The sequence below is a fragment of the Mastigoproctus giganteus genome, chromosome 9 (genome assembly GCF_048544385.1).
Source record: "Mastigoproctus giganteus isolate SK-2022 chromosome 9, ASM4854438v1, whole genome shotgun sequence".
Lineage (NCBI taxonomy): Eukaryota > Metazoa > Arthropoda > Arachnida > Uropygi > Thelyphonidae > Mastigoproctus > Mastigoproctus giganteus.
In genome coordinates, this window is record NC_143583.1 from 76,245,814 (window position 1) to 76,268,549 (window position 22,736).

General features: G+C 36.0%; 1 protein-coding gene across 1 annotated transcript in view; it reads right to left on the reverse strand.

Annotated features, from left to right (window-relative positions):
* LOC150080467 (transcription factor CP2-like protein 1) overlaps positions 1 to 22,736 on the reverse strand; it is a 442,462-nt gene that overhangs the window by 211,355 nt on the left and 208,371 nt on the right. Inside the window, exons 7-9 of the mRNA XM_090380701.1 lie at positions 10,839 to 10,944; positions 3,918 to 4,024; positions 1,723 to 1,869 (exon numbers count right to left, since the gene is read on the reverse strand). Of these exons, the coding sequence (XP_090236827.1) occupies positions 1,723 to 1,869; positions 3,918 to 4,024; positions 10,839 to 10,944 (360 nt within the window). The remainder of the gene's footprint in view (positions 1 to 1,722; positions 1,870 to 3,917; positions 4,025 to 10,838; positions 10,945 to 22,736) is intronic.

Consider the following 22,736-nt stretch of genomic DNA (forward strand, 5'->3'; position numbering starts at 1 on the left):
TGCTGCTTGCCTCTTTTACAGATACTTCCATGGGCACTGTTCTTCTGAATTGGCTTCTATAATTCCCGCTCTCTCTTTCAAAACAGTCCGAACACGTGCCGCCACCAGCCAACATCCATTTACTGTCCAACTTCAAACCCACAGAACCAACTTTTCATCTTCCTCATTTATTCATTCAACTGCCGTTTTCTGGAACAACCTTCCTTCATACGTATTTCCTGAAAATTACAATCTACAGAAGTTCAAGTCCAATGTCAACAAATATCTTCTTTCATCTTCTCAACCTCCAAACCCAAGCACGGTACTAAGTACTATAGGTTCTAATACCTCTCGTGTTTGGGGTTCACATAAAAAAAAAAAAAAAAAAAAAAAAAAAACCTGCTGGCTAAAGGTAAACTTCCACACATCTATCCTACAACTGTCTTTCCTCAATTTCAATTTATGCCCTCTCAGGCAATTATTCTGAGCATAAATTTGCACTTTTCCGTTTATTGGGCTTTTCTGTTAATGCAATCTGTTATAAATGGGTAGTAAACTGGATCTTATTGCATTTGCGATAATACCGATAACTGGAATTCCTTGGGCTTTATACATTATGGTATTATGGTGAAATGAGTTCCCCTTCACCGAAATCTTCAATCACATAAAAAACAAATAAATTTTCAGAATCTTCTATTGATTCCTATTTACTTATTACAATGGTGAAGGGAAAGGGACCAACGGAAAGTGCAGGTGCTTGTAGTGCTAAAAAACGAAACAAAATTGATTTAGAAATGAAGATGATTAATTAAGAAGTACAAAGCAGGACAAAGCCTGTCATCTATTACAAAGAAATACATCTCACTACTTCAACAGTGAACACTATTTTAAGGGACAGTGTGCATACAAAAGAACATGTTAAAGGATCAATGCATTTAAGATCAACAGTAAACCAAAAACAGCGTTCAGGTGCTATATCGAAGATGGAAAGCTATTAATAATATCGATGGAAAATCAGATTCAGAAGCAAGTGCCCCTGAGTCCAATGGCCATTCAAGCAAAAGCAAGAAGTATGAAGGATAAGTATGGCAAACCTCAAACCAAGTTTGTGGCAAGCAACAGGTTTAATAGGTTCAAGCATCGCATTGGTTTCCAAAACATTAAAGTGTGTGGCGAAGTTGTCAGTGCTGATTCTGCAGCTGCAGAGAAATTTTGTGATGTGTTGGGAAAAAACCCTTCTAAATCTCCACAGCCCTCAACTTCCGCAGCAGCGTGCTTATCAGTTGGAGAGTTAATTCTAGCAACAATGCTCAAAAGGTAAAACTTGCGCATTATGCCTGTCCCCTTCCTTTTTTTGTAATTTTATAATTTTGAAATTTTTTTAACACATGAAATAAAAAAAAAACTGAATAAATAATTCTATTTACATGTTCGTTGAACATTTCTTTTTTTGCTTTCAATCAAATTCAGTGTGCATAGTTATGAGTGCTGCATAAGCATTTAGGGAAATTCCGACTTACGTAAATTGGACTTACATAGAGTTCCACGGAACACAACGTTTATGTAAGTCAGGGAGTGGCTGTATTGAAAATTGAGTTGTTACATATGGATGGATAGACATAGTGAAGAAACAGGCACATTATGCATATATGCTAACGTGCCTAAAAAAGGCAGACTACATTCTATTTATAATAAAGAAAGTAGCAGAAAAATTTTAATGTATAATAAAAACTTGTAATTTACCTTGAAAACCTTAACTTGACAAGAGGCTACATGTAATCTTTGGGAACAGCTGTCATCATGTGTAAATGTCTCAATCTGAATTCTAAAAGGAACACCTTTCTCTCCACCATGCTTCTTTGGAGTAAATTCAGTACTTATACAATTAACCTGCAACGATTTCAGCAAGTCATATACATCATTTACGGAATCTAACTACAAAAGATATTGCTGCTTTTTTTATATATATAAATGAAAAAAATCAATGGTATTCAATTAAGAAGGTTATTCTTTTATAAAACTTAATAAAGTAAAGCCTTATTATAGTATTAGTATTAGCTATGTAGTGCAAGGAAGCCACATGCTTTTGTTACACTGGCCAAAAAAAAACAAAAAAAAAACACAAATTATGCAATTCCCTCCTCACATAGGGAACTATTTAGCCTGATCTGTGAATTTCTTCAAACTGTCAGACTCAAATACCTGTCAAGGAAATTTGTTCTGGTAATCAAGAACTCAGTGGCTAAAAGAAAACTTCCAACATTTTAATCTAGACTTCTTCCCCTGTAATAATTCTTTATAGCAGTGAAAATTCTGCCTTCATTCATTTTACTAACCCTTCTCAGAGCCTTATAAATCTCAACAAGGTCCCCTCTAAAGTGCCTGGTTGCTAAGCTCTGTAGCCCACATAATCATTCTTGCTTCATATGGTCGCCCTTTTGTCAATTTCACCATGTGAATTGTCCATCTTCAGACCTTTCCAACAAACTCAGTGTCTTTTTTTCAGATGAGGTCTCCATACTTGGACACAGTGTTCCAAATGCAGTCTTATAACTGCCTTGTAGAGTGGGATTATGACCTCCCTATCTCTAGAGGATATTGTTCGATGAATCATCGATAGGACACCACGGGCTTTCCTGGCTGCCTGTTCACACTGCTGAGAAAACTTCGTCTCTGCCCATATTGTAACTCCCAGATCCCTTTCTTCCTCTGCTGTTTTTAATTCAGCCCCACCAAGTATATAAGTTATTTTGGGGATGCTATTTCCCAGTTCAAAAAGCCCTTGCATTTTGCTACATTAAAACATAGCTGCCACTTTTCTGACCATTCTTTATGTCTATTCAAGTCAACCCAAAGGAGCATTGCTTGCTGCTGATCATTAATAAATCTCTCAATCTTTACATCATCATCTGCAAATTTTGACATCATGCCCTTTATCCATTCATCGATGTCATGTATGAAAATCAGAAACAGTAGTCTAAGAACTGACCCTTGGGGAACCCCACTTCTGATGTTACACCAACCCGAAGAACATTCGTTAATCACAACCCTCTGCCTTCTGCCCTGCAGCCACCCTGCAATCCATTTTATAATCTTTCAGCAATCCCAATATGTTTTCAGCTTATATACAGTAACCTCTCATGAACAATTTTAGCAAGGCATTTGACTCACGAGTCAAATGCCTTGCTAAAATTCAAATAAATTATGTCAAAATTGTTCCCCACATCTAGCTCATGAATAACTGTACCAAAATAACTTACCAGGTTAGTTAAACATGATTTTCCCTTAATAAAATCACGTTGTGCATCCTTCAGAATGCCATTTCTATCTAAATATTCCTGAATTGATCTCTTAATCATTGCCTCTAAGATTTTCTCTACTTCTGAAGCCAAACTAACTGGTCTGTAGTTATTGAATTCACTCTTTTTATGTATTGGTGATATATTGACCAATCCAGAGGAATCTCTTCCAAGTCCAAAAATACCCTCGTAATTAACTCAATTAACTTCAATTGTTCAATACTCTCTCTCTCTCTCTCTCTCTCTCTCTCTCTCTCTCTCTCTCAAAGTTACTGGGTATATACTTTCAGCTTCAGAAGCCTTACTTGCCTTTAGTCTCAAAAGTTTTTCTAATAAACAGTCATCTGTAATTTTGAAATCACTAATTTCATATGGCTCAGCCTCATCTGCACAGCCGCCCTCCAACATAAAGTGTCTTTTGCCAGTAAATACCAATGTGAAGTACTTATTCAACTCATTGCCTAAAAATTTTATTCTTTGAATGGATGCACATACAGGCATTTATATGAATAACTACCAGAGCACTAAATAGATACTGACTGCAACTTACTGATACAAACAAACAATCTATCCCATGAAAGTAAAAATTTAACAATAATTACAAAAAAATATATTTCATTTAACTTAAAATATATTTACCCGAACAAATACTCCAGTCTCTTTTGTTGGATCCCATAGAAACTCGCAAGAATTTATGTTCTGGGAATAACTGACTACGTCTTGAACTCCATACGAAAGAGGAATATCTGAAATATTATTATTGCTATTATTATATAAGCATATTACGGGTGGCATTTTCTTTCTTCTAGTCATCGTGACAAACCAAAGGTATGCAGCCACTCACAAAAGCAATTTACATATATAATTTTTTTTTTTTTTTTTTTCATTTGAAGAAAAATGTTTTATGATCTATCAACCATATCTATAAACCTGTAAATGTAACTGTTCTTTCAAAATTATACACCAAAAATGTATGTGTCATTAGTATCTTTTTATTGTATTGTGGCAATGAGTTTTCTAAATGTGTGTGTGAGCAATGAGATAGTGAGCCACATAGAGGGAGTTTCTCTGTAAAATTTAAGTATTGTTACCATTTTATAATATCAGTAAAGACTGTTTCTTAATTTCAGCCAGCTTTTTTGAATTTTCTGTGGTTTGCAAAAAAATTTTAAACCTTTATTTCAGATTGTTTTTTGGCAAGAAAGCTGGGATTTGCCATTGCTGCTCTAGTCTATTAAGAAATCTCTTCACAAAAATCTAAAGTTAAAAAAAAAAAAAAAAGAAAAGCTAATATAGTCTTTACAGAAATTTAGAATGCATGCTTTTATAAAAAAATTTTTTTTACAAACTCTGATACTCTGGTTAGCTCTTTTATCTGCAAGTTCCTGGAACACATGTGGGCTTGTAGCAATGAGTTCTCCAAATGTGTGTGAGCAATGAGGTAGTGAGTTTCTAAGCTCCCCATAGAGGGAGTTTCTCTGTAGAATTTAAGAAATGTTTTAAAATATTAATTTTTTCTTGTTATTTTGATTTTAATATGGTTTGAGCATGCTCAATGCTGATGGGATTCTTCCTCTTGCTCAGAATAATCACCTGAGAGGGCATAAATTCAAATTGAGGAAAGACAGATGTAGGATAGATGTGCGGAAGTTTGCCTTTAGCCAGCAGGTAGTTAGTTGGTGGAACAGACTTTCGTCCTTTGTTGTGGAAGTTGATAGCCTAAATAAATTTAAGGCTGAGCTGGACAGATATTTGGAACGAATGGAGGGGTGAAATGGAAGCGGGGTTTTTTTTTTTTTTTTTTGGCTGATGCTGCATAAGCTTGCTTTCTTGCATCATATGCCTCTACTAATGCTAACAGAGTGAAATTATTGCCAAAAATCAAACCAGAATTTAAAAAAAAAAAAAAAGGTACCTCCAAAAAAAAATTCAGGTATGCTCTCATAATTAGGGATAAAGGTTTGCTTAGCTCCTTTGCTGTCTTCCTTAATATAATTCAATATATCCCATCCATCCCAGGAGCCTCTTTTACACATTTAGCTTCGACAATCTCTCTTCCACTTTCCTCTCTGGTTATTGTAAAATCATTTAGCTCTGTGTTTGAATTATATAAACTTCTGGCATCCCCACAAAAAATCCCTCATGTGTGAATGTAGATGAAAAATACCTATTCACACATGAGGAATTTTTTGTGTTTGCATAGATAAAGAAGCCTTTACTGCTTTTCTTTGCATTCTTTGCCAGAGACTTCTCATAATCTGACAGTTTGGTTAAGCTCCTTTGTGAATTAAATGCAGAATAGTTTATATCTACTATGGACTTCTGCATCACCCAATGCTTTATGTGCATCCATGCATTTTTCTTCTCTGCCGAGTCTCATAAATTCATCTGATATCCATTTAGGTCTATGCAAGACAGCATCCTGCAATTTTTTTTTTTTTTTTTTTTTTTTTGTTAGTTGTTGGCGTATCGGCTTCTGCGGCCATAATGCACCTCCCAAGGTTTTTGCATTTTACTCTGATCCAAGCCCAAGACGGGATTCGAACCCACAACCTTTGGGTTGCCAGGCAGGCACTTTACCCACCTGGCTAGCCTGGTTGGCTGCATTCTGTAATGCCACTGAACTACAAATATTTACAATATTTGTGGTTCCTGTAATCTCTGTCATCTTTTATAAATGTTTTAATATGATCAGTCTGAATGCAAAAAGGAACACCTTTCTCTCCACCATGCTCTAAATAAGTGAGGTAGAGTGAAAGGCATGGTGATTTACAAAAGTCTAACATTGCACTTCACTGTACTCTCCAGGTTAGAGCTAAGCTATTTTATAATTTTATTTGACTTGCCTTTTGGTAGCTCATATGAGATTGGTTTTACATTTCGCATTCACATGGAGGACAAATGGATACCCTTCATTAGTTTGGGTTTGTGCATATATTATAACAAATTTCTTGAATGAGTCATGCACATAAGCAATTTTAGCAATACATAAGCAGTACCTTTAAAAAAAAACAGTAATCCTATTTATATTCAATGAAAAGAAGTAAGAAAGCAAGATGCTCTTAACAAATATTAGCATTAGTAAAGGTATGTGATGCAAGAAAGTAAGCCGATATAGCATCAGCCAAAAAAAAACCCCTTCTCATTTCACCCACCACTCGCGCCAAACGTTTGTCTAGTTCTGCCTTGAATCTATTTAAGCTATCAACTTCTACAATGACAGATGGAAATTTGTTCCAGAAATCAATAACCTGCTGGCTAAAGGCAAACCTCCGCACATCTATCCTACAACTGTCTTTCCTCAATCTGAATTTATGCCCTATGAGGTGATTATTCTGAGCAAGAGGAAGAATCCCATCAGCATTGAGCATGCTCAAACCATTCAAGGCTTTATACACCTCAATCAAGATCACCTTGCAGGTGCCTAGTCTCCAGACACTGTAATTTGCAAAACTTAAGCCTTTCTTCGTAAGAGCAATTCTTTGTTCCATTCACTAATCTTGTTGCCCTTCTCTGTACTCACTCCAACAGCTCTACATCCTTCTTAAAATGAGGCCTCCAGACCTGTATACAGTACTCAAGGTGTGGTCTGACCAATGCCTTATACAAGGGGATAATCACCTCCTTATCCCTGCTAGAAAAATTCCTGTATATCATTGACAAGGCAGCATGAGCTGCCTTGTCAATGCAGCTCATGTCTGCACTGCTCAGAAAACTTCATATCTGGTTGCACAATTACCCCCAGGCCTTTTCATTCTCTACCACTGTCAGTGTAGTACCACACAGTTGATACATTACTCTGGGGTTACTGCTTCCCATATACAGTATTTGACATTTGTCAATGTTAAACTTCAGTTGCCACCTTTCAGCCTATCTGCTCAACTTTTCTAGATCCTGTTGCAGCAGCGTACTGTTATTAGTGTCATTAACAAACCTGCCGACCTTTGTATCATCTACAAACTTGGACATTAAGCCTGATATACCATCGTTATTATCATTAATAAATACAAAAGACAACAATGGACCCAACACTGGACCCTGGGGGACTCCACTAATAATATTTAAGAGGATTTGGTCTCCAAATGAAGTACAGTATTACAGGGAGAAATAAAAGCAGCTCATGATGGACAAAATAAAAAAATTATGAAAATTTTCATTGTAGTGAACTGAAGTCAGTGGAAATTTTAAATTGGAAATCAGCTTGGTCAGAAGAAGGGTACTTTTGTGATAACATGTCCCACTGAGAATCAAAAAGTATTAGTATCAGCATTAGTAAGGCCAAATGATGCAAAGTAGCAAACATTTTCTATATCACCCAGAAATTAATAAATAAAATTATAATAATTAAAATAAAACAGAATTTTTGTACCCTTTCCATTCACACAAGTTAATCAACCAATTCTACTTTAAACTTAGGTAGACTCACTACCTTTACCATGTGGGGAGCAACTTATTCCAATGTTCAACATGCTGCCCACAGGTGAACTTCGCGAGATCCAATCTTCTGTTATTCCTTGAGCTTTTATGTGTGTCCCCTGATTTGTGTCTTATCCACAAGGGAAAACAGACCGTCTTCATTCATTTTTACTAAATTCCCTTGAATGACCTATACACCTCAACTCGATCTCCCCTTAGATGTCTAGTTGTAAAATTTTGCACTCTTGCCATTCTTCTCAGAACCCTCTCCAAAAATTCTCTCTCTTTTTTAGGTGTGGTTCCAGTCCTACAACATTCTAAATGTGCTCTAAACCATAACCTTGTAAAAAGGGATAAAGACATCCTCCCTACTAGCAAAGGCCCTATAAATCAAAGACAGGACACCATGTTCCTTCCTAACTGCATATTTATACTGCTTGAAAATTTCATGTCAGACTGAATCACAATGCTCTAGTCTTTTTTGTCTTGAACAACTTTTAGCTTCTCTCCCCCTAGCTTACACATGACTCCAGGATTTCTTTCTGCAAACGTAATTTGTCAATTTGTATTTTACAATTTGAGTAACTGGGCATATATCTAATTTTACAGAAAGGAAATTTGCATGCTTCAGCATACAGACTATGTGCAGTAGGCTCTTGAGACAATGTTTGTTTGTTATTTGGTTTTTAGGAGCATTAGCAACTAAGGCCATATTGCTCCGGGATATGCGGTGGTCATTCCCTGACCTTTCCGCATCCTCCGTATTTGGTGGTGACGGGCTCGAACCCCGGTCTAATCAAGAAGCGTGTGCTACACACTGCTGCTCCTTCCCACCTGGCTACGGAGGCGGCTTGAGACAATGTGTATCATGCTGTAATGAATGGGGTTTGGCAAGTGAAGGATGCCAAATTTTGCCAAGCTATATGATGGTACCCCATAGTTGAGTTTGGAACTTATTAATCCTCTAACAGACACATCACAAGTAACACCTACAGGCGTATCTGAGTAATCCATGAAAGCATCAAAATGTTTGAAATAAGGGCAAGGAATAAAAATTGGGCACTTCTTACTGTATTCATTAACTTGATAGGACAGTGGATCTTAAAAAAAAAAATTGTTTTTATTATTAATTATTATTAATTTAATAAATTTATTTTCATATAAGTTCACATCAAACAAGATTAAAAAAATAATTACAATGGAGAGTAGATACTTCCATAAACATATAAATGCACAAAAATACATTTTAAAACAATTTAAAATAAAAAGTTAAGAATAAAAAACTTTAAAATAAAAGTTTTATATCTAGAAATAACACACATTCATTAGAAAAAAAATTATTTATTGGAGAATGATACAACATATCTTGAGGGTGGAGAATTTTAGGAAGGGGGAACATCATAGGAGCTGCTTTATTCGCTTCCTCTAAGAATAATAGGAATGAAAATCACATTATTCCTAAGATAACAAATGAAATGTCATTGTCCTAGTAGAGTAGTGCACACAGCATCTACGGCCTTCACTCACACCATAAACTCTCATAAGAAAGGAGTGAGGCAGCTCCCAAAACATCAGGCAAACCCACCCCCCAAGACCTATTGTAACATTCTCCAATAATTTGATCTAATGAATTTCTACATAGTACTTTGTTTTCTATCTAGATATTTCTTCTCCTGGATAACAAGTACTTACATTTTTCATACATTATATATTCAAAAGTTTTATAATTAGAAATTGTGGAAATGGAAAGGGTTTCATTGGAAAGTGGAAATTTTACTGCATTTTGCAGTAAAATTTCCACTTTCCAATGAAATTTTGTGGTGTGGAAATTTTACTGCATTTTGCAGTAAAATTTCCACACCACAATAGCTACTCTACCCGTACAATAATGTACAGGTAGAGCATAACTTGAGTTTTTGCATACTGCTGAACACATTAAGTTTAGTGCAATACTAAGGCAAGTTGTGGTGAGGTGCTACTACAGTATGAGATCGATGCACTCAGTAACAAACATAGTTTGCTTAACTGTGGATAACTTTGGAAGATTAAAAGGGAAAATCTGATTAACAACTGATCAATAAATGATCGCCTCTCCTATTGCACAGATGTTTTTTTTTATATATTTCTATGGGCATCTTTCTTCTGAAGTGAAGTGTCATCTAGAATTCTGTAATTTCTTCTAAATCAGTTAGAATACATACATACTTAACTGACATCTTATTTTGACTACTGGTAACAGATGATATTGGATAGAGCAACACTCTACTTGTGCATTGCTTTCTGAACATTATTTGAATTTTGAAATTATTTAGCAATTGGTACTTACTTTAAAATCTGTATGTACTAAATACACAGAAAACCATTTTTGTCTAAAATTTTGTTCTTACTTTTCTTTTTTAAAATTTATCACTGCACCAGTAAATTCTAGAGCTGAAAACTGTTAAAATCATAAATTTAATCCTACTCACTAAAGACAATGCATTTCTTTGTTGGCCCATAAACATATTTTGTATAACTTCAGATCTTAAAGTTACACAAAGATATATAACTTTAAAATCTAAAGCAATGGAGAGAGCAATGCATGGATTACCCTCCACACTATCCAATGTGGCCTACAAGTGAATTCTATCAACAAAAAATATGAAAAACTTCCACAAAAAAGTTTAAGTAATTTAAATAAAAATAAAAAAGAAAATTTAAAGCGACAATGAGCAATCCGCAGTCTTATGTTACCCCCAGGAGCACTGGAAGACAATTTTATAATTTACACAGGTACTATTTATTTTTTTAATTAAACTGCAGTCATAGAGACCTATACAGTTAAAAAACAAAATTTTAAAAAAAGTATAAAAAAATACAAAAAAGTATAATTTGAAACATGAAAAGGATGACATGATCGATCCTTAGGGTAAACTATACTAAATTGGAGTTCCACTTTTAAATTCTTTCAGATTCCAAAAGATAAATTTGTCTTTGCGTGCAGCCAAAAAGTCAACAGGAAGATAAGTGTGTGGCCTGCTAGCAATAAAAGTTACTCTACATAGTGTTTGGGGGTAAGGCACCACCAGTGGTTCCCACAACTGCATATTGATCTAATACAATTATAACACATATATATATATATATATATATATATATTCATACCAATTTCTAAAATTCTTTCTCCATGTCTCTGTTGTTGCCACTGCAAAATTTGCTCTTTCTCCATATACTGGAGTCTGCGTTCTTGAAAACCCACTCTAACAACACTCTAAAACAAAAACAAACAAACAAACAAAAAAGGAAATAATTAATAACTATACTTACTAGCATGTTTTACATAAGTAAATTTAATTTTAACTTATTCAATTTAATGATTATTAAAAATTATGTTCACTCAAATTATATAGCAAAAGTTGATGAATATGATAAAATAGTAGCATTTCCATTTATTAGGTAGTAAATTTCATATGCATATTCACATATTATGAAGTCTATGCAAAGAACTAGTGTTATGTGGCATCAGAGGAGTTGGATAGGGAGATGCAGGGAGGTCAGTTTTCCCAGGCCTTGTAGTGGATCAAGAGAGAAAAGGAGGAACTCTAGAGAATGGTAGGTTCAATGACGCTGTTTTCCCTTGTGGCAATTTTTCAGTGGTTTTTTTATGAACTGTTTTGAAATTTGTTCAGTACATGATGCTATCTCTTATTCTGTTTCCAACTAATAATACAAAATTTTAATAGAAGACAACATGAAAAAATGTTTGAAAAATGAAGAAGGATGTTACACTTCTCAATCATTGTTGTCCAATTTTGGCTTATAAAAGCAATTTGAAGAAATTTTCTGGAATTTAGATACAGAAGTTGATGAACCTGAATTAAGTGATACATAAATAGATGTAGGATTTTTTTTTTGCTTGTTTGGTTTTTTTTTAAAGTTATGAAAGTTTGTTTGTTTGTTATTTGGTTTTTAGGAGCATTAGCAACTAAGGCCATATTGCTCCGGGAATATGCGGTGGTCATTTCCTGACCTTTCCGCATCCTCCGTATTTGGTGGTGACAGGCTCGAACCCTGGTCTAATCAAGAAGCATGTGCTACACACTGCTGCTCCTTCCCACCTGGCTACGGAGGCGCCTAGTTATGAAAGCTCCAAATACAAAAGGTAATAGAATCTATAGTATTTAGTACCATGTATGGGTTCAGATGGAGAAGATCATCAGAAGATATTCATTTATATCAGACTTGCATTTCTGTAGATTGTAGTTTTTTGGGAAATACATGGGAAAGAAGATTGTTCCAGAAAACAAAAGAAAAAGTAGTTTTTAAATGAAAAATAGAGGAAATCTGGTTCTATGAGTCTGAAGTCAGAGAGTGGATAGATACTGACTAACTGAAGCTTGCATTCGGACTGGTTTGGAATTAAAGACACCAAAGACAAGAACAGTGCCCATGGACGTACAGAGTGAGTAGTTGTTTAAAAGAAAAGTAACACTAAGAGGGGAAAAGAAAACTGTTTTCTGAATGCAGACAAAGCAATATTTGTGATGTGCTTGTGCCAAGAGAGAGATCAAGAAGTCAGGGTAATCTCTAATTATGTTAAGGTTTTTTTTTTTTTTTTTTATGAAAACCCCAAACACGAGAGGTATTAGAACCCATAGTACTTAATACCTTGCTTGGGTTGGAGGTTGAGAAGATGAAAGAAGATATTTGTTGACATTAGACTTGAAGACTGTAATTTTCAGGAAATAAGTACGAAGGAAGGTTGTTCCAGAAAATGGCAGTTCAATGAATAAACGAGGAAAATGAAAAGTTGGTTCTGTGAGTATGAAGTTGGACAGTAAATGAATGTTGGCTAGTGGCGGCACGTGTTCAGACTGTTTTGAAAGAGAGAGCAGGAATTATAGAAGCCAATTCAGAAGAACAGCGCCCGTGGAAGTATCTGTAGAAGAGGCATTCAGCAGAAACAGAATGTCTATGAGACAGCGAGTGGAGAGACACTGAGATGAGTCATTAATTAACCTAACTGCCCTCTTCTGAATGGAATCTAGAAGACTGAGAGAGGTTTTGGGTTTTCCCAGATGTGGGAACAATATTCCATGGTAGGACAGATTTGCAGTTTGTACAGAGTGAACAACTGTTTGGAAGAAAAGTAATGCCAAGAGCGAAAGAGAAAACCAAGTTTTTTTAGAAGCAGAGGAGGAAATATTTTTAATGTGCTTGTTGCCAAGAGAGATTAGAAGTCAGAGTAATCCCCAAAAGAGATATATAGCCTTTCCAAGAAATCGGAGTGTCACCAAAGATAAGCATAGGAGCAAAAGAATCCTTTTTGCGAGATATAAGACAAGACTACTAAGTTTTAGAAGGATTGAAATCAACTAAGTTGTCTTTGCCACACTGTAGAATTACCTGGAGATCAGATTTAAGGAATTGGTAGCGGATATTACAGAAGTTGAAGATAATTAAGCAGGGCAAGGTTTCTCAAACTGGAAAGTGCAATGCAATGTGCTATCATAGGCAAAACTATGGATAGGATTTCCAGTCAATGGAAGAAGGTCATTAACACGTTGAATGCCGAATGCGAGTTAATTCGTATTTGGCGATTTTGACCAGGACACCAACTACGAGTTAACTCGGATTGGTATGACTTGCCTTTCAGGTGAAGCTACGAGTATATTCGTAGCAAATATATGCAACTGATGGACAGTTGGCTTCTGGGATAAGAATGAAAACTCAACCACCGCGTCAGAAAACAGAATTTATTCACAAAAAAAAAATATTTTCTTCATGCAAAGAGCTAGCTTCTCTTAGCGCACTGGACAATAATAGCGTGTTCCGTGGCGTTTTTTATTTCTTGTACATGCTCGACACAGCTTAGTCAGACGTGTTTTTTTTTCAGTTGGTGGTATGGCCAACTGAAATTCTAAATAATGAATTTTACGTTTAGACCTAATCTTCTTGGAACGTTTAGAATTTTTTCTCCAATCAAAGATGCAATGTAACTTTTCAGTCAAGTTACGGGTTCCACCAAAAATGTCCGAAATTCAGAGAAACCCGTAACTTGACGGAAAAAAATTTATGCATTATGCATATATATTTCTATAATATATAATGCAGTTTTTTTCGGACACCTGATGGTTTTTCTTAGAGCTGAATAATACAACAGTATTTGATCTGATTGGTCTATGAACCAGGACCATACGACTCGTCAAAAAGCTCTTCAAATTCCAAGTCACTCATATTAACATAGAACTCAAGCGCTTCTTCAGTCAGTGGTCTCTTCTTATCCGTGTTTTAGGATCTTTTTTTTTTTTTTAAAAACCACGTAATGAAGTACTAAATAGAATGTACATGACAAAGTCTGTGTCACTGAGGCGGATTTACGCACAGCACAGATATACAGAGAATTCTGTTAGTTACAACACGTCGAGTTAACTCATAGTTGGCTGCCGCGAAGAATTTTCTATTACATACGCCAACTACGAGATAATTCCCGATGCTTTTTTGTAACAATAAGTTTTTTTATGAGTTTTTGCGATGAATATATATTATAATTTGGGTTTTGAATAATTTAACATGCCTAACTCAAATTGGCATCAGAGACCAGTTTACTCAAATAAGCCTTGGCAATCAACGTGTTAATATATAAGAGGAAAAGAGTAGGGGAAAGAACTGAACCTTGGGGGACACTAGCATTAGTGGAGAAGTTAGAAGACAGAGAGCCATCTACCATCATCCTTGGTGAGTGGTCAGAGAGAAAACTGGATAACCAATTACAAAAAAACAATTAGCAAACCATAAAATGGAAGCTTGTTTAAAAGACCTTTATGCCAAACACAATTGAAAGCCTTTGAAATGTCAAGTGCAACTGCTTGTGTTTCACCAAACTTTTCCATCGAATTTGTCTATAAATTGGAAACATAAGCCAGAATATCACCAGTGCATCGACACTGACGGAATCCATACTGGCGATCATTGATCAGACAGAACGTTTCTATGTAGTTTAAGAGTTGGCGGATAATTGATTTCTCCATTACTTCAGAAAGAGTAGAAGTAATTGCAATGGGACGATAATTGGATTGGTAGGATTTGTCACCTTTTTTAGGAACTGGCTGGATATGAGCAAATTTCCAAGCAGAAGGAAGAACACCTTTGGAATAAGAAAATGAAAAAATTCAGCAAAAAACAGGAGAAAGTTCAGGAGCACAGGTTTTGAGAACAAGTAGAGAAATACCATCAGGACCTGGAGCTTTCTTAGCATCAAGATTCGTCAAAATCTTTCTGACATCCTTTTGACGGAAGCCCATAGGAGGCATTGAATGGAGCATGTTGAGAATGGTGGGAGGTGTTTTACCAAGTTCATTAATACATGAGTTAGTATTAGTAACGGCCGCATGGTGCAAGAAAGCCTATGGCTTATGCTGCACCAGCCAAAAAAAAAAAAAAAAAAATCCGAACAAAACAATGATAAAAACAAAAAAAATAATAAAATAAAATAAATAACTAAATAATAATAATTAATAAAAGAAAAAAAAAAGGAAATTAAACCTATCGTCCTATGCACTTCCCTTACCCGAAAGTACTATCCAGATGACCTTGGAATTTCCCCAAACTGTCGGCCTCTACCACCCATGAAGGCAACTTATTCCAGTAATTTATAACTCGCTGGCTAAAATAAAACTTCCTGCAGTCCAATCTAAACATTTCCCCCCTAACTTGAATTTATGTCCCCTAGTTCTAGCATCATTTATAATCTTGAAAATTTTGTCCTCATTCATTTTACTGATGCCTCTCAGAGCCTTAAACACCTCAATCAAATCTCCTCTAAGGTGTCTAGTTTCCAAACTCCGCAACCCACATATTCAAAGTCTTTCTTCATAAGGACACCCTTTTGCCGATCTCACTAGGCGAGTTACCCTTCTTTGCACCCTTTCAAGAAGCTCGATGTCTTTCTTTAGGTTCTTTAGGTGCGGTCTCCATACTTGAACACAGTATTCCAAGTGTGGTCTAACATAAGCCTTATATAATGGGATTATCACGTCCCTATCTCTACTTGCAAAACTTCGATAGATCATCGATAGGACACCATGGGCCTTCATTGCAACCTGTTTACAATGCTCAGAGAATTTCATGTCTGACCGTATCATAACCCCCAAGTCCCTTTCCTCCAGTACTGGGTTTAGTTGAACTTTACCAAGTGAATAAGTTTTTTTGGGATTACTGTTTCCCAGGTGTAATACCTTACACTTTGTTGGATTAAAGCACAGGTGGCATTTTTCTGACCATTCCTGAAGTCTATCTAGGTCTCTCTGAAGAAGCTCAGCTTGACAGTGATCATTAACTACTCTACCAATTTTAACATCATCTGCAAATTTGGACATCACGCCATCTATCCCTTCATCAATGTCGTTTATGAAAATTTAAAACAACAGTGGTCCTAATACTGATCCTTGGAGAATCCTACTTCGTACATCAACCCAATCTGAGGAATAACCATTTATCCAACCCTCTGCCTCCTGCCCTGAAGCCATTCTGATATCCATCATAGGATTTTCCCAGTGATTCCAACCTGTTCCAGCTTATAAAGCAACCCCTCATGTGGGACTGAGTCAAAAGCTTTGCTGAAATCTAAATAAACAATATCGAAATTATTCCCTAAATCCAGCTCGTGAGTGACCCTTTCGAAATAGCGAACCAAATTTATTAAACATGATTTTCCCTTTACAAAACCATGCTGAGTATCCTTGAGAATTTCAATTCGATCCAAATGATCCTGAATTCCACCCTTGATCATTGCCTCCATGATTTTCCCTACTACTGAAGTCAGACTGACAGGTCGATAATTTCCAACTTCACTTTTAGAGCCGCCCTTATGTATGGGAGATACATTTGCACTTTTCCAATCCAAGGGAATCTCCCCGGAGTCTAGTGATGCTCGCATAATTAGCCTCAATGGTTCAATGCACTCGCTTGCCGCCTCTCTTAAGATTATAGGATATATTCCATCAACTCCAGGAGCCTTACTGGTCTGTAGGCTCGAAAGTTTTTTCATTAAATAATCTTGTGAAATTTCAATATCATTAATTACATATTTTTTAACTTCACTCCCACAATTTCCCATTGCCACAAAAGGCTTTTCATTTGTAAATATCGATGCAAAATAACTGTTGAGTTCATCTGCAACGGCAGCTGGTGTATTTATTACTATCCCCTTTCCCTTACGTAAAGGTCCGATCTGGTTTGTCCTGCTCTTCTTGGCATTTATATTTGTGAAGAATTCTTTATCTCCCCCTCTTTGCTCTGTTTGCTAGTGATTTCTCATAAACTGCCTTTGCCTGTCGAACCTTTTCTGTGGCTCTATTACACATCACCTTGTAGCTGTTATAGGCTTCAGTACTTTTTATTGCTCTGTAACCTTTCCATGCCACCTTTTTCTGCTCAAGTAATGTGGCAACTTCACTATTCATCCAACTTGGAACTCTTCTCGTGGAGTATTTTTTTAATGGTATATACGCATTCAAGGCATCTGTGATTAATGTTTTAAAAGCGTACCACAGTTCAATTGTATTCATTCTCTGCACGATATCTACCCAGTTAATAGAGGCCATGTAGTACCTTAAGGCATCGTAATTTCCATTTCTGAAATTAAAACCCATTCCTTTGCCTTATACTTCTGCTACCTCTCTCGTCATTATCCACCGTAGAACTCCGTGATCACTTCCTGCTACTGGTTCCTCTACTATCAGCCCTGTTATGTCATCTGATTCATGTGTGATGATGAGGTCTAGGATATTCTTTTCTCTAGTACTTTCCCTGACATGTTGATACAAATAACAGTCATCTAGTTGATTTAAAAATTTTGTTCCCCATGTCGAGTTTCCTTCCCATTTACTCCAATCAATTAGAGGCAAATGGAAATCACCCATAATAAGGCATTGACGCTTACTTGCCCATTCCATTTGCATGTAGAGGCTTTTGTCATAATCTTCACAATCACCTGGTCTGTAGATTACTCCTACTCGCATTATACCTTTGTTTCCAACTATCTCACACCATACAGACTATACTAGCATGTGAAATGTCTGAATCCGGGAAAGCTATCGTCGCACTCAGGCTGCTTCTGATAAGAAGCATTACCCCACCACCCCTTCTATCTAACCTATCCTTCCTAAATACATTATACAAGCCGTACTGAAACTCATCATCCCCAATTTCCGGGTGGCACCACGTCTCTGTAAGCCCTATTATGTCTGCGTTACTTGTTTTAACCAGCAGTTCGAATTCGCTCATTTTATTGACAACACTTCTAACGTTACTGTATAAACAATCAAGATTTACTGTTCTTGTATATTTAACAACCCTAACACAACCCTTGAAGTTTTTTAGGCTCTCTTCCCTGATATCAGCTACCCGCTCACGTGAAACGTTTCTGCCCCCAGAACATCTAGATAATACGTCCAGTTGGGGTAACAGATAAGAACTCTTAAGGTATGTGCAAGAGTTACTTTGACCAATATTATCAGATAAATGCGTGTCAGTATTACCACATCCCCCCTAACTAGCAGTTTCCCTTAATCTTTAAGGCATCCTTAATAATACTGGCAAAAACTTTTGCACCACCTTTGTTTAAGTGTATCCCGTCTCTACAAAACAAATTCCTTCTGCCTACAAGTGTGGGCCATGCTGATAGAAATTTACCCCCTAAAGCCTTGCAGATTCCTTCAAGTCTTGAGTTAATCCACAAGGCTCTTAACATATAATCCCTCCTATCGTGTCTGGGCAGAATTGCAGACACATAGACATTATGGCCTAGCTCGCGACACTTCCTCAGCATGGTCCTGTATTTTTCCAACAAATCGTCATATCGTGTACATTTAATATCATTTGTCCCCACATGAATAATAATATTTTCTTTACCCCCTTTAAAATCTGACAATCTGTTGGTGACATCATCAATAGTTGCTCCCGGCAGACATACCCTGTTTCTGCTCCACCTATCCTTATTACAAAAAATATTCCATGTTTCCCTGACAATGGAGTCTCCTAATAAAACAATGTCCTTTTTAACCAGAGTAGTTTGCACTTGGTTTTTCTGTTTTGCGGCTCGAATCGGGTGTGCATCACTTGGTAGATTGCTGGAAGAACTCATGTATTAATGATCTGTTAGAACCATCTGGTTTTGACAGAAGTGGGAGCAGAGATAGGCAAAAGTTGCAGCCAGTAGCTTTAGCAAGACCCCAGAATGCTCGGCTGCCATTAGGGCAAGAAGCAAGTTTTCTACTCTTAGCCTGTGCAAAACCTAGTTTGGACTGGTTAATAACTGTTTTACAATTGTTGCAAGCTTTGGTGTATACAGAAAATGAAACTGAAGAATTGGAAACAAGCCAATTACGATACGCAACGTTCTTCTCATGAAGAGCCTTAACACATTTATTGGAAAACCAAGGTTTAGATAAAGGACGAGATTTTAAAGTGGAGTGTGGAATAAAAGATACCATTCCTACAAGAATAATTTCACTGACATGATCTGAACAAACATTGACATCAGATGTGTTGAAACAGTAATCCGACCAGAGGAAAAGAAGAAAACAAATCTTGCAGGTCATCCCATTTTGCATTCTTGTAATACCAAAGAACACGAGGTTGGGAATAGCTATGAGATAGAGGCTCCATTGGAGAAGAGGCAATCACCAAATTGTGATCTGAGGTGCCTAAAGGACCACTCACTTCGCCATGTACTTAGATAGGTTGTTTATGAGAAAAAGATCAAGCATGTTGGCTGTATAGTTAGGATTGTCCGGTATTCTGGTAGGTAAATGAACAACCTGTGTGAGGTCATTTGCAAAAGCTTTAGCATCTTGACCAGCTGGGTCGATGTGACTAGAAAACAGAATCCAGCTGGAGTTGTGAACATTAAAATCACCAAGGAAAATTACCTGACTGTTAGGAAAGTTGCACTGGAGAAAGTAGAGTTGTAAAGAGGGGAAGTAAAAGAGCTCCAAGTAGTGGAGTTGGGAGAACGGTAGAGACAACAGATGAATTTGACAGAATGAGGTAGAGATTTTAAGCCGGAGGAGATTCCAAATTACCAAGTCTCTGACAGGGAATATTAGAGCAGATGTATGCACAAGCTTTGAAGCGAAAAGAATCATACAGCGAATAATTTGGGCAACTGAGATGAGCAGTAGTTGAATCAACTGATAATTGAGATTCTGTCAGAAAAAAATACATGGGGTTTGGCAGACTGCAAGTGGAAATGGACATCGCTGAGATTAGAAATAAGACCACATATATTTGTGAAATGAACTAGGAAGTGTTTGGGAGATTTAGATGTTTTCGCAGATAAGCTTACTCTATTAGTTTGACAATTCATGGTGTATTCAATAGTAAGAAAAATTGGGGGGGAGGGGACATGATGTATGAAGTAATGAAATTTTTGGATATGCCATACACATGGTAAGAATATACCCAGATCCTTGACATAACGTGGCCTCGACAATGCCCTGTTTTTAATTAATGATTAAAAATTGGAAATTATTTCTTGCTTCCTAAATATAGACAAACCTTTACCATAATAGGTCCCTTTTTCTCCATACAGTTTCCCCAGAGTAATCAAATGTGAGCACCTATCAGGTGCCACATCACGTTTTGAATAACACTTTTTCCATTTGCATGAAAAGTACCGTGGGAACTAACATTTCTACGAGCTTTGAATTCTGTTTGTTTAAAGTTCAAGGTTAATTGTCTTTCCACTCCCATACGTTAAATACATGCCACATTAAGTACAGAGTGAGTAGTTGTTTTAAAAAAAAAAGTAACACTGAGAGCGAAAAAGAAAACCCAGTTTTCTGGATGTAGACAAAGCAATATTTGTGATGTGCTTGTGCCAAGAGAGAGAGATATTATATGTCAAGGAGTAGATATTGTATGTCATGCATTGTGAAGCATGCCAAATCTGAAATAAAATTTAGAAAAAATATGAAAATTAAAATGTAAAGTTGTATCTAATATAGAAATATTTGTAAATATAATCAGCAGAAATATATGCAAATGCGCATGTCTAAAGTTTCTTGTGCTTAAGGATCTTTTCAACTAGAAAATTGTTCAATAACAGATTTGAGTCTGTTACTGAACAAAAAACAGTATCAATAACTGATACTGTTTTTTAAAGTTTCCAAGGAATTAATATTTCTTGGAAACATTAAAAAGTGATTAAAAAAATAAAAAACAGCAAATTATTTTATTATATTTTATTAAAATATCCATGCAATAAATACCGCAATCTTTTAAGAAAAGCCAAAATATTGGCACCTGTCAGGTGCTATGCCACCACACGTGTTAGGCTGTTTGCATCATTTGTGTTGTATGGTTTCTGCTGCCATTTGTGTATTATGGTTTGTGCCACTACTACCGGTTAAGCTGATAGTGGGTCACTCTGCCTAAAAAGTTACTTGTTATTTTTATTTTAGAACTTTTACTCATTGAGCTTAACAGTTTTATTCTTACTTTATTTTGCTTCTATTTAGCGTTTTATTCTTGTTTATGTAACTACTGTACTTCATTAAAATTTTGATTTTAATTTTTGCATTTCTGTCAGTATCGCAAGAAATCTTCTGCAAAGCAATATGCTATATTCTTAACTTCAACAGACTTGGTACATTTATTGGAAAACCAAAGTTTAGGCAAGGGATGAGATTTTAATTTTGTGGAATGTAGATTAGAGGATTTCATCCTTACAAAAGTAATTTCACTGATACAATATGAGCAAACATTGGGATCAGATTTAAAATAGAAATAATACAAATCATCCCACCTTGCCATTCTTGTAATGCAATATGAGGCTGAGAGTGGCCACAAAAGAGAGAGGCTCCACTGGAGAAGAGATCACCAAGTTGTGATCTGAAATACCTAGAGGACCCCTAAAATTGACTATGTACTTTGAAGGGTTGTAAGTAAGAAAAATATCAAGAGTGTTATGTTGGACATGTGAATAGATTATTTTTATATTCTAATAGACAGTGAACAAGCTGTGTGAGGTCATTAGAAATTTAAAAAGCCTCAATACCTCAACCAGCTGGATCTGTTAACTAGAAAATTGAAGCTAACTAGATTTGTAAACATGAAAAGCACCAAGGAAAATTATCTCACTTTTGGGAAAGTTAGACTGCAGAAAATCAAGTTTCACATAATGGAAGTCAAAGAGTTCCAAGTGATCAGGGAAGTTGGGAGAACGACAAAGGAAGCAGATAAATCTGACAGAATGGAGCAGAGACTTTAAGCCAGAAGAGATCAAGGAGGAAATATTTCAAATTAGGAAGTCTCTGACAAGGAATATTAGAGTTGATATATGCACAGGTATCACCTTTGAAGCGTAAGGAATTATACAACTGAGATGAGAACTAGTTGAGGTAACAGATAATGAAGATTGTCAGAAAAAGTAAGCAGGGCTTGGCAGACTGTAGGTGGAAATCAACATCACTGATATTGGAACAGGGACCAAGTATGCTTGTGAAATGAATGAGGAAGTTTTGGAATGAGGATACTGTTACACAAAAAAATTTAAATTGAGTTTGCTTTAAAACTATTTTTTATTATTTTTTTTTAAATCCTGGTTTTATTTTTGCCAACAATTTTACTCTAATGCTGGAGTCATGTCAAAATAAGAATAAATTAATATTTAATTTATTCTTACTTTGACTAGAGAATAAATATACATAAATACTCTTAAATATTTGAGGGCTATTTGAGGTTATTTAGGTTTCAAAGTCCCTCCATCTCAACCAGCCTGAATCCTGTTCTCATTTTTATTAAACTCCAAAATTTCAAGAAGCAACTTACTCCACAGAACCCATCCCTCAGAAACTAACTACAGGAAACCCATACACATATTTGGGCAAGGATTAAATTAAATTAAATTTCTTAATTTAATCCTTGGGGAAGGATTAAATTAAGAAATCTCCAGAACATTTAGAAGGGTTTAGAGGAATCTAAACCTTTCTAAATCAAAAATGTACAATATTTTGCCAATAAGCTTCAGTTGTTGAATGTATGATTTAGAAGCTAGGA